This window comes from Poecilia mexicana, unplaced genomic scaffold, assembly GCF_051168715.1.
Source record: "Poecilia mexicana isolate PSO_F unplaced genomic scaffold, ASM5116871v1 scaffold_3, whole genome shotgun sequence".
NCBI classification, from domain to species: domain Eukaryota; kingdom Metazoa; phylum Chordata; class Actinopteri; order Cyprinodontiformes; family Poeciliidae; genus Poecilia; species Poecilia mexicana.
The window spans coordinates 13355047-13367429 of record NW_028263372.1 but is presented as its reverse complement, the minus strand read 5'-3'; the positions used below and the strand labels follow the sequence as shown (position 1 = coordinate 13367429).

The following is a 12383-nucleotide window of genomic DNA, read 5'->3' as shown; positions in this document are numbered from 1 at the left end:
CAAACGCCTCTTTTGGTTGCGTGCTCTGGAAGGGAAAGAGGTAGGAGGAGTATTACTCGTCTAACAGGATCTGAGCTGATGTGAGCTGCTAAAGGGAAACGAAAAATGAAAGGAATACGGGTCAGACTCAAGGACCTCCTGGGAGTCTTATCGGTGTTTAAAACTGCTCCGGGTTCCTTTGAAAGACAGTTTCACACGCAGATGCTCTCTCAAAACAAAGGCAAGCAAGATGGAAAATGCAGCGTTAGCTTAGCTAGCCTACCTAGCATTTTGTAATTGACAAGCTTTGGTTTTTGTCTCATGTCACAGTACATATTGTGCCCATACAGTGTGTTCGCCACCTTCTTTGTTTGATTCTAGTATGTCATTAACGTGAAGCACATCTACAAATCCTAAATGGCTTCGTTTTACTCAAAAAGTTAATGCAGCTTTAAGGTTTAGTTTGTTTACACTTGTAACTGTCGCGAGAATCTTTAGCGTCATCTATAGTTGCTATGGCAACAAAGCTTCGTTCTGATTTAGTCATATTTTTATTTTTACTTCTTGCCCAATTTAGGACTATGTGGTTTTGTATTATAGCAGATTATTCGAGATAATAAAGGTGAAAAGTTAGCACTTTGTGTTGTATAATTCTGTTTCCGTTTTGTGACGTATGCGGTCGTGACGTGTGGAGGGCGGGAAAACGCGGGAAAACCAGGCTCCGCTTAAAACTAGGGAAGCAGGTCATAGTAGAAAACTGTAGTTTTTAGCGTTAATTTTGCAAACACGTAGTTGTTTTAGTCAGATTAAATTGTTGTCAGTTGCATACTGGGATCACATTGCCATCATGCCTGTCCTGGATGTTACAGATGTGTCTGCAGTATCTCCATCCAAGAGAGCAAGAACAGAAACAAAGCCTGCAGATGAAAAATACGTGCTTAGATTTTCTAAACTTTCGGAGCATGCCACAACACCTACACGAGGTTCTGCAAAAGCAGCAGGATATGATCTCTACAGGTTGGTTTTCATTTTTTCGCTGTGGAGCTGTTGTGTTTTCTTTGCAGCTATTTTTAATTCAGGATGTTGTGCATTGCTTTCTGTGTCTGTTCTATTGAACCGTGTGTGAAGCTGCTTTAATGCTTTCTTTAAGGATAACTGCATTGCTTTTCATTTGACGCAACAGTGCTTATGATTACTCCATTGGTCCCCTGGATAAGGCGATTGTGAAGACAGACATCCAGATTGCTGTTCCTCATGGCTGTTACGGCAGAGTTGGTGAGTTTCTGACATGCGGCTTGTGCTCCTCAGTCACACTTCCTGTTTGGCTCATGTGAATTCAAGCTTTTTCTATTTCTTCCTTTCAGCACCAAGATCTGGACTGGCAGCTAAACACTTCATCGATGTTGGTGGTGAGTCTGAGCAGAAATGTGTGCCTCTGATTCGCATAATCAGATCATGCATTTATGCATTTCGACTGCTTGTGTGTGTGTGTGTTTGTGTTCACAGCTGGTGTTGTAGATGAAGATTACCGGGGTAATGTAGGAGTCGTGCTCTTCAACTTTGGCAAAGAAACATTTGAAGGTGAGTTCTGTCGTTGGTATTTAGGCATAGGAAAAGGTCCCCTCAAATGACAGATACTTGATGTCATTATTGGATCAAATAAATGTTGTGCCCCCTGATGGAATACAGTGGCAACAGCCTGAAATGTTTGCCCTTGTGGCGAGTTTTTCCATTTGATCTAAAAGCTAGGAATATTCAATCACTCTTTTTGTAAATTAGATTTAATGTTATCTAAAATGTTAATGTAAAATGAATGTGGACTTTATTACAAATAATTTTTTTTGCCCAGATCACTGTGCCTTTCATTTAATTTACATCTGTACTAAAAGTTTTTTATCCTTAGAAGCATGCTGTTTATATAAAGTAACTTCCCAAATGTCCAACAACACAATAACTTTGTTTTAAGTCAGTTTTTTTTCCCCCACCACCAACCAGGAAATTGATAAGGTGCAGAGCTTACTGTGCTGAATAACATAAAAGGACATGCTATCGTCCAAGTTAATCATTGTCTCATGTTGCTCTTCACAGTGAAAAAGGGTGACAGAGTTGCTCAGCTGGTGTGTGAGAAAATCTGCTACCCAGATCTGGTGGAGGAAGAGGTAAACTGCGACCATTTTTGACTTTCATTTACACTCCTGCCTTTCAGGCGTTTCCAGTTTGTCTAAACTTGAACTAATGCAAGGTATGAACTGAAAACAAAAGGGGAATGTTCAGTCTGGTTACAGCTTTAACCCTTTGCTTCTTGATGGTGCACTGGGAAAAAAAACGGCTATATGCATTGATCAGAAATTGTTTAATAGCATCACTTTTACAAAGAAATTTTCTAGGTTTTTAAACATTCTTGCACATACATTTCCAAATTGTCTACATATACACAAGTAAGCTAAGTAATTTTTATTCGGCTTGTTTAATTTGCTCAATTTTTCCCCCCCAGACTCTCGATGAAACTGTTCGTGGTGCTGGAGGCTTTGGATCTACTGGACGCAACTGAGGGCTCCATCATGTTACTGTATTAGCAATAAGTTGTTCTTATATGGTAATAAAAAATAGGTGCTAATAAAGCTATTTTTTTTCATACATAAAAGTCTATTTTTTATTTTTTACTAATAACAGTTCATTGCAGTCGTGCTATTTCATTCATTAACGCTCCACAAGGCGAAAGTCTTCCAAACCTCCACAAGGGGGCAGTAGTAGACAAGAATTCAAACTTCTGCTTCAAATCACATTCCTTTGCCAAGTGCAGTTTTTCCTCCAACATGGGGTGAAAGTGTGAGATACTTCGGCGTATCGCATCCGGGTATTTGACTTAATCTGACTTCCACGGGCCGAAATGTTCCTCGCTTTGATCAAACAACTGCAGAGGAGGAGTGGCGTGGCTCGCCTGTTGTATCTGCTTGTTATTTTGATCCAGATGAAAGAGGGGGAGGAGGAAATAAAACCACATGCATACACAAAAAAATATGTTTTTATTGTGTGGATTTACAGCTAAACCCTCACTGATGTGAACAGAGAACCGGCTGGTCTGTAACAATGCAGCACTGATTTTACTTGTGAGAGAACATGTGGCCACAGAGACCTCAGTGCATAATCATGAAGGCCCAGGTTTGGCATCATCAAAATGTGGTGTGTGTGTGTGTGTGTACTGCATGTCTGTATACACTGTTTACAAAGGAAGTAGTTGGTCATTATAAGCACCATTATGACCCCTTCTATTCCAGGGGCTTCCTATAGTTTACAAATGCTTTATAGATTAAAAGTGGCACTGATTATTACAGTATAAACACAATTTACATACACAGAACAGAGCGAACAGGCTTTGATGCTAATTGTTGCAGCGGCAAGGACACGGAATCTTCAGAATGACCGTCGGGATCGTATTTGACTACTAAGGTCTTGGATTCGTAGTGCAGTGCATTCAGAAGTCTATGTAGATGTGTTAGCACCAATACGGATACGGATTATTGGATCAGTGGGAAAGATGGGAAAGCAAAGTTTAAATAGGCAGTAGGATTCATTCAAGCTCAGATGTGGTTACATCTCAATAGTCCACAGTGGGTTCCTTCCCTCTCCTAAAAACTTTTTTTTTTTCCAACCATTTTCATCTTTCAGCATCTGGGGAAGAAGACATTCCCTATAACTTCTCGAGGGGAGGAAATAAATTGATATCGGACTATTGTGACTCAACCCATTCTTCTCTTTCGACCAAGTTGAGTTAATGAAATAGCTTTCTGCAGCCCACATGCCGCTCCAAGTGGCATCTGATTCCACATATCATCATATGACATTTAACAGTAAAATAAAAACCTATTCACACTCTCGATAGTGCTCTAAACACAGCTGGAGATGTGTTTCCTTAGACTTCAAGCGAACATTTCCTCACTTAGCTGCTATTCCTTTCATAGAATCTGTATCTATGATATGTAGAATCATCTTTGGTGATCAAATGGTGTCATAATCCCCCCTTCCCACTTTGTCTCTTTGGTGGCGAGCCCCTAGTTGCCCCTAGCTACTTATTCAGAGTCTCAATTGTTTGGCCTTTAGGGCAGTGTGAGCATGACGCTGGATTGGCAGCTGCCAGCAACATCTGCCCCTCTCAGTCTGGTGATGGTTAATGGAGGATGAGCTGCACCCTCATCTTCAGTACATCTCCCAGCTGTCCTGTGAGGTAGTCTTTATCGTGTTGGTCCTCCAGCTCGGCCAGCTCTTTCTTCCTGTACAGAGGGGCGCTGCTGATTTGAAGGTCGTACGCCCCCGGCGGGAGGACCTTCTTCTTACTCAAATGCAGGTAGCTGACTCCGTCCCTCTGGTTGATTTTGAAGAGGCCTTCTTCGTTCCCGTTGTCGATGCTGTAGCGAACGTGGTCGCTGAGCGCGGACAAGGCCGGGGTGAACTCCAGGATGTGCTCGCGGTTGCTGAGGTCGCTGACGTTGAGGTGCAACTGGAGCGTGCTTTCGATGTCCATGCTGGCCAGGCTTACTGCGTTGTCCTCGGTGAGCTGAAGAGTTCAAGCAAAACTTTGTGAAGTTCAGCTTTTAACAGAACTAATACTCCTTGTAGGGGCTTTTTTTTTTATACATCTAGACACAAACTGAATTCGACAACTGACTGACTACCAACACTAGATTAAGCATGCTGCCCCAGTCGAAGTTTTTGAACTGATTATCCGCCACAAGTTTTCCAGTCTCTCAGACAAATTACCTGCATGTCTTCCCCAGCGCTATCGTGCGTCGAGTTGACACTGCGACGTTTACGTCCTTTCTTCGGGTACCCGTTTATCTTACACTCGTAGCAGGCTTCTGGAGAGAGTGAGTTGTCATCCTCCTCACCTCCCTGTCCGCCACTCACACTGCCACTCGTGAAGCCAAGACCTGTGACACAGTGCCTGAAGCGGAATCAAAGCGGTCAGTCAAACTGAAAACACGGCGGCCACTTTTTATTTTTCTGAATGCCTCAAATTGTACCCTTGTCCAGCGCGGTAGTATCCAGGCGGGCATCCGCAGAGGTAGCCCCCGTCTGTGTTAGAGCAGCCAAACTTGCACGGGTTGTGGCTGGTGGAGCACTCGTTGACGTCTGCGCAGCCTCCGGTGGACTGCTCGTAGTTGAAGCCGGTGGGACAGAGGCAGCGGAAGCTCCCCAGGGTGTTGTGGCATGACGCTCCCCCACAGATCTGGCTGTTCAGACACTCATTCTCATCTGGGTCATAGGAAGTTGGTGGGAAGCAAACAAACATGGGGGGGGGGGGGGGGGTCATTCCAGTGAAAGGACACAAACAATGCTGGGAAAGTCTGTTCTAAATCTCGTCAATATGTAGAGAGACCTAAACTAGAAACAGGGGCCTGACTTTAAAGTGATGGAAAATCTCGTGATTCAGTTTTGGTTTTATTATTTCTATCTGGGACAAAAACATTTTTTTTAGCTTAGTGAGTTGTTTTAGAGTATTATTTTGTCAATGTTTAAATAGGTGAATGACAATGTATTTTAAAGTGCCTCGGGTCCTCCGGACCACAGGGACAGGTCATTTACTATTTAAGTCATAAAAGATTTTAAGCAAAAATAACAAGAGGCAGTAAGAAATGTTTTTTTTTTTTTTTTTTTTTTAATTTCTCGTGACACTGAAAACATTTGAAGAGCTCATTCTTAAAACGCAGCTTCTGTGTGATATTTTAGCAACTACATCATCCTGTGGCACAAAAGGTTTTTATGTTGCCATTTAAAAAAAAAAAAAAAAACAGTGCTCACCAACACACTGGTTCCACTGGTAGTGCTGCAGGTAGCCTTGGGGACAGCTGCACCTGTATCCACCCACTAAGTTCTGACAGCCATGCTGACACCTGTGGTTTCCGTCGCACTCGTCCATGTCTGCCAGGGACCAGCACAAATCACCATAATTTGAAAGCGTCTCATTTCTGTTACCACTCCGTTGATTGCTCTCTTGTTTTTCAGACCTTCACAGCTCTGTCCACTGGGATCTAATGAGTATCCCCGCTGGCAGTCACAATTGAAGCTACCCGGAGTGTTCTGGCAGACCCCGTTGGAGCCGCACAGATTTGGGTCAGTTGAACATTCGTTGTTGTCTGTGCAGAGGGGAAAAGGAGGTTCAGGCAGGGGAGCAAACGGGAAGATGATTGTGAATTTACTGGATTAACAGCTGAAACCATACACTGTGTTCACGGTTTAAAAAGACGTTTTTTTTCCTCCTTTCTGTCTGATATGAGTTCAGATTAGACTTTTACAGTTTTATGTATGTATTTTATGCAAGTGTGGGGATTGCCTGGATTCAATATCCACATGACTAAAAGTGTGAATTCATCCATTCATTCATTCAGCTGGTGTATTTAACTAAATATGGCATCACAAAGGAAAACATTACGCTGAAATATTGAAGCAACAGATTAAGACATCTGTCAGTAAGTTCAATATTGGACACAAATGTGTCTTCCAAATGGACAATTGGTCCATGTTTTGGACTGGCCATTACAAACTCCAGATCTCAATTCCATAGAAAATTTGTGGGTAGAACTGAAGTGGTGCGTGTGAGTGAGGCGGCCAATAAACCTGATTTAGTAATAATAAACTGTTGTTAGATAGACGGTTGTGGACGAAGACTCATAACATCTGACACAAGCCATGTAGGTTGAAGGTTGATTCTACAAATTGCCAAGGAAATGTGTGCAAAATTCTGGATTTGAAGACAGTAAAAAACAAATTGTTTCACTTGTCATTTTAGCATTTAGAAAATAGAATAAATATGGTAACAAATACCATATTTACTTGTTTTATACGTATTAGGCTGTATGTAGCCTAATTAATTAACCAGATATGAAAATATCTGGTTTTATCTTAAAATATGCCAATAAATCTGTACAAAATATGCATTTCAAGAAGGTGGTCAACATGAAGGTCCACAGAATTTTACGTGAAATTCAGTCAGTTTTTGGCATCAAGGCTCAGTAAAACTGATCAGGTTCTAATATTGTTCTGAAGATGGAAAAGTTTGAAATAATTTTGGTATCGGGTAAAGATCATGTCATTTTTTTGTGTCTGCACAGGTATAGCACCATAGCACAAATATAACAAGCTTTCTTCTTTACAGTTATAGATCTGATCAATTTGACGGTGTGAAAATTCATCAATGCTAATATAAGTTTGCAAAAAAAACAAAATCAATATTTTTTTTTAAACTTTTGATAAAAATGTCCTAATTAAACCTGTTTTATTCAACTGACTTAACTATTTTCATTGGAATAAACAAACATTTGAACACGAGTCAAAAGTGCAATCTCAATGTTTTAACAGCTGGTCGAGATTTCAGAGGTGTCCACTGAGGAGCTTTCACATGAAAGACCCTTTAGGTTCTTAAGGTTGCAATTCTATCAAGAAATAATTTTTATTATTCATGTTACACCCATATTTTTCTAACCTCATTACTTGTACAGTCTCACACCTCAACATCTCCTATGAGTCATTGTTGAGGTCATTCCTGATGTCCCAACTGAGGGTTCCCTGTGCTAGTTTTGATATGAGGTAATGCAAGCTGCTACATTCTCAGGGTAAAAAAAAAAATTCTTATAGATATATAATTTTTTTCTTCTTTTTGTTCCAATAACACAGTACAAGAAAAGGGTAGTAGCAAGATGGCGGACCTTGATGCCCTTCAAGTGCTACTTCTTTGTTTAAAAATGTTCAAATAAATCCTGCATTTTCCATCTGCTGAACCAGCTCAGCATGCAGCTTCTCATTCTGGGTTTATTCAGAAACACTGGACAAGCCCAGAATATAACCAACTGGTGGACTTCCTGAGCAGACCACTGCAGATTCTTCATGTTTTCCACAATGATTGTTGTTTCTTTGTGTATGAGTGATGTGGCAGTGATGTCATGGCTTGCGCTGAAAAACTACGTATTCCATGATGGCTGAACCAGATATGGCTCATTCTTCCATTGAAAACACAGGACACTGGTTCAGAATCACATTCGGGAACTGGCTCGAGCTCTGGACTGTGCTGGCGGAAAACCCCATCATGACCTCGGTCTTTGTCTCGCCTCACTCAAAATCTTGGTCTGGTCTTGGTCTCAAGCTAGACCAAGACCAGTAAATACAGTGACACTGAACTACCTTCAGTTAAGGTTTTCATACCATAAAAATGTCATTTTACAAAGACATACATGTGATTAAAATAGAGATGGATGACGAGGTAATCTACTTTATGCATATGTTTTACTTACCAATGCAGGCAGTGAGGTGCTGGGTGAAGCCGGGAGGACACTTGCACGTGAAGCCGCCAATGGTGTTAACACACAGGAACTGACAATTATGCTGTTTGGTTGAGCACTCATCCAGATCTGAAAGTGCGACGTTCAACAGGATGAAGCATTTGCTTCTCAAGAAAATTCAAAACTGCTCCGATGTTGAACTAATGTGCTTAAGATACAGTGAAAAGACTCGCACGCTCCTTTCTGAGCTAAATCCCTGTGCTTGTACAGCTTCTGGCCTACAAATGAACTGCAAAGGCAGCAGACACCGGACACACAGAGGGATACTGTAGAGGGGGGAGGACTGAAGCTACAGTAAATACAGATGAAAGAGGCCCTCAAAAAGGGACAGCATGAATACACTTGTTTAGACTTGCGAAAACGCTCGGTAAACAGAGACACAGGCGGATGCACTGTGTCACAGTTCCTGAACACACACATGCACACGCACTACAGCTGCTCTAACCTGGAAGCTAAATCAAGGAAGGGTTCTTTGAATGTTTCGGGGTTGTGTTAGTGCGTGCATGTTTTGTGTATCACCTCTGCAGCTCTTTCCGTCTTCCTGCAGGACGTATCCTCGGGGGCAGGAGCAGAGGTAGCCTCCCTCTGTGTTCTTGCAGATGAAGTTACAAGGCTTAGGTGCCTGTATGCACTCATCCACATCTAAAGCGTGAGCAGAAAAAAAAAAAAAAAGCAAAGAGTAAAACAAAAAGGCAGGAGAGTTCGGATGGTGCCACTAGCAACTCCAAAATGGGGCAAATGGAGGCTGGCAGATCTGGGTTGGGAGAACTTCACCAACAGAGTTTCAACTCTTCACTAGACAGCAGAAACAAGAACAAGAGGAAGGAAAGAGCGTGTAAGGATTAAACAATCGGAGCGCGGGTCGTGCTTACCCACGCACTGTGTGCCAGAGATGTCGGTGGTGTATCCAGGTTTGCAGACGCAGTTGTAGGAGCCCAAAGTGTTGAGGCACCGACCGTTCTTGCAAAGGTTTCCCATCACACGACACTCATCAATGTCTGGAAGGAAACAGGAAAGGTTTACCCCACAGATGTTTATGAAGCTGCGACATGGGAGTAACGTGCAAAACTCTTTAATTAAGAATACCTCTGCCGTCAGTGGTGAACCCAGGTCCAAGTGGACACATCTTCTTGTACTGGGTGGTGGCAGGCAGAGGGCAGAGCTCACAGGTGGTTCCCCAGCCTCGGCCTCCGTCGCAGCAGCACTCCGACTTGGTCACCAGGTTCCTGTTGCTAGAACTCATCTGACACAGCGTGGTCAGAACTTCGGTGAAACAGAAGCCTTCGCGGTTATCTGAACAAGGAGAGAGGCAAAGAGGACGGAAACATGAGGGAGAGACCAGCAGAGCCTGCGGAAAGCAGACGATACCACCCAGACGGGACCTGACTTCACACGCCAGACGTAGATAGATAACCCACACGCCTGTATCACTGCTGTCTGTGAGGAGGAAGATAGCTACACAGACATGAGATTTAAAGTGTCCCTCAGGAGCTTTTCTCACCAAGCTTAACACGGCACAGCTGCCCAGACATGCATATTCAGACAAGGCAGGAGAGCTTTTCCTTGTCTCTGTCTGGATAGAAGCAGACAGAGGAAAAAGGGCCCCACTTCCCACGAAGACAGCACGGCCATTTCAAGAACACTCAATGATGTATCGTCCAAACAATGAAGTGGAACGACAATGAAATTAAGACAACGAGGGTGAACAAGGTGTGCACAGTGGATTAACAACTACATACCGATACATTCTGTCTGTGTGGGGTTAGCAACGAATCCTTGGTCACATCTGCAGCGGTAGCTTCCAACCGTGTTCTCACAGCGGCCGTTCTTACAGATTCCTGGTTTGGCCGAACACTCGTTGAGGTCTGAGACAAAAACCACAACAAAAGGCAGAAATTATGTGTTGTGCTGTGTGTTGTCACGTTTAGTTAATTTAGTGTGCTGAGATAAGATTATTATTATTATTATTATTATTATTATTATTATTATTATTCCAGCTTCTGGGGTAAAGCTGACACAACACACTGCATTGCCAAAGAAAGTCTTTAGTGTTCTTTCAATATGCTTGGATTAGATATGGATGTGGATAAAGTCTGATTCCACAAGTCTGATCTTTCTCTTTTCTTAATCAATCATCTCAAAAGCTATTGCTGCATTTGCCATTATCTTCCTTTCCCATTGGGAGTACTCACTGTCTCAGTTTTTGATGGCATTATTGCTGACATTAGCTGTGTTCTCTTCTTTTTTCTAAAGGAAGAACTTCTGGTGAGTCACTTCATTCTTTGTTTATTCTGTCTTTTCAAACCTATGGCTGTTCCTACTGAGCCTAAACTTTTGTGGTTCCTCTCCACAGTGACGACATGAAGGCATAGAATTGGAATGAATTGGATTGGTTTGGACTGAATTTTGACCAAACAGAAAACAATAATTGATGCGAATGGGAGCTATTTAAATGAAGTGAAAATAATTGAATTGAACAATGCACATACGTTGTTGCTTTTGCTGTTAAATGTTTGGGCAGGTGTGTAGAGACATTTCTCTTAAGATTTTGTCTTCAAGTTCTTGTAATCTGGTCACCAATCTTTGTAAGAGTAAATTTAGTTGAACAGTTCCAAAGAGACAGGATTATGTTAAAAAACTGTTTATTTTTTTTTTTATCCATATCCGAAACTAGAAAATCATAACAATGTCAGTGAAAGCAGAGCCAGAGCCGTATAATATTTACCCATGCATCCATCTCCATTGGGCCGCCGTGTGTATCCAGGTGCGCAGATGCACATGTATGTACCAATCAGGTTCTTGCAGGTCATTCCTCGGCTGGAACAGTCATCTATTCCATCTTCGCACTCGTTTTGGTCTGGAAAGTCAGACAACAAGCTTCAAGAAGCAGAATTGCTTCTTCTTCTGACTTTTTAGGAACTTTCTTAGTGGCCTTACTGAGACACTCCTCAACATATTCCAACTCTGAGGTCTTCTAGAGCAGCAGGCATGAGGCTGCAGATTTAACAATCTGTTTGAAGTTTTACTCTAAACAGTGATGTTACGATTGCTGATGGGCCCCTCCTGTTTCAGTGCTTCTCCACAAATACATCTGTTGCTATGGTACCTAAGCTATTTTAGAGAGTGGACGTATAAACAGGGACTTGACTGGTTACAGTTGTCAGACTGTTTTTAAGTTCGTCCCAGACAGAGATTCACCGAGGATCTTGCTTAGATAACAAGTTATGCAACTTTATAGGAGGGGGCCACCATGTCTGAGGGGCGCAGAAAGTTTCCGACCCACACTATATACGACCTAGTACACAGACCACATTCGAAAAAACGGTGAGACTGATTGGAGGTACCTTTACACATCCTCCTGTCCTCGCGCAGGACGTAACCCGTGGGACATTTGCACTCGTAGGAGCCGACCACGTTAACACAGCGGAACGCACACAGCAGAGGATTCTGGGCACACTCGTTGATGTCTAAGGAATCAAGAAAAAGTCCATTGTCGAGACTGCAGGACAGAGGACGGACTTTCAGGCACGCTGGCTCTCATACCTTCACAGGTCATCATTGGCCCGGGCTCGAAGCCGTCATCGCACGCACACTCAAACCCGCCGACGACGTTAGCACATGTGCCGTTGCCGCACGGGTTTCCGATTTCGCACTCGTTTTTATCTGCATCGGAGGGAGTTGATTAAACCTTGGCTTACAGGAACGAGGGAATGAGACAAGTGAATAAGATCGGGGTTACGTGCCGACACTGTGAAACCAAATAAAGTCACCTTCACATGTGAGTCCGCTGATATCAATGCTGTATCCAAGTGGACATTCACAGCGGAAGGATCCGTCTGTGTTGATGCACTGACCGTTAATGCACGGATCGTTGAGGCATTCATCGATGTCTGGAATCAAAATGAATAAATAAATCAGCACAACTTCATCACATGCAAGAAATAAAGAGCAGATGAAACTTATTGTAGCTCTTGCTTAGATTATAAACCTTTAGGACTATCATCTGGTCCCCGCTTATATCCCTCATTAGGACACAGAACACGATAAGCCTCTGCGAATAAGAAATAGGGA

At 42.6% G+C, this 12383-nt stretch overlaps 2 protein-coding genes across 2 annotated transcripts in view; one reads left to right on the top strand and one right to left on the bottom strand.

Annotated features, from left to right (window-relative positions):
• Positions 1-41: 41 nt before the first annotated feature.
• Positions 42-2623, top strand: dut (deoxyuridine triphosphatase). The gene is made up of 7 exons (XM_014967717.2): positions 42-220; positions 849-996; positions 1163-1254; positions 1344-1388; positions 1486-1560; positions 2068-2138; positions 2474-2623. The coding sequence occupies exons 1-7, from the start codon at positions 106-108 to the stop codon at positions 2528-2530; spliced, it is 603 nt and encodes a 200-aa protein (XP_014823203.2). The 5' UTR covers positions 42-105; the 3' UTR covers positions 2531-2623.
• Positions 2624-2986: 363 nt separating this feature from the next.
• fbn1 (fibrillin 1) overlaps positions 2987-12383 on the bottom strand; it is a 67021-nt gene continuing 57624 nt past the window's right edge. Inside the window, exons 52-66 of the mRNA XM_014967713.2 lie at positions 12301-12363; positions 12083-12202; positions 11856-11975; positions 11657-11779; positions 11038-11169; positions 10052-10177; positions 9399-9605; positions 9185-9310; positions 8832-8954; positions 8265-8381; positions 5985-6113; positions 5779-5898; positions 5001-5232; positions 4738-4921; positions 2987-4534 (exon numbers count right to left, since the gene is read on the bottom strand). Of these exons, the coding sequence (XP_014823199.2) occupies positions 4148-4534; positions 4738-4921; positions 5001-5232; positions 5779-5898; positions 5985-6113; positions 8265-8381; positions 8832-8954; positions 9185-9310; positions 9399-9605; positions 10052-10177; positions 11038-11169; positions 11657-11779; positions 11856-11975; positions 12083-12202; positions 12301-12363 (2309 nt within the window). The 3' untranslated portion in view covers positions 2987-4147. The remainder of the gene's footprint in view (positions 4535-4737; positions 4922-5000; positions 5233-5778; positions 5899-5984; positions 6114-8264; positions 8382-8831; positions 8955-9184; positions 9311-9398; positions 9606-10051; positions 10178-11037; positions 11170-11656; positions 11780-11855; positions 11976-12082; positions 12203-12300; positions 12364-12383) is intronic.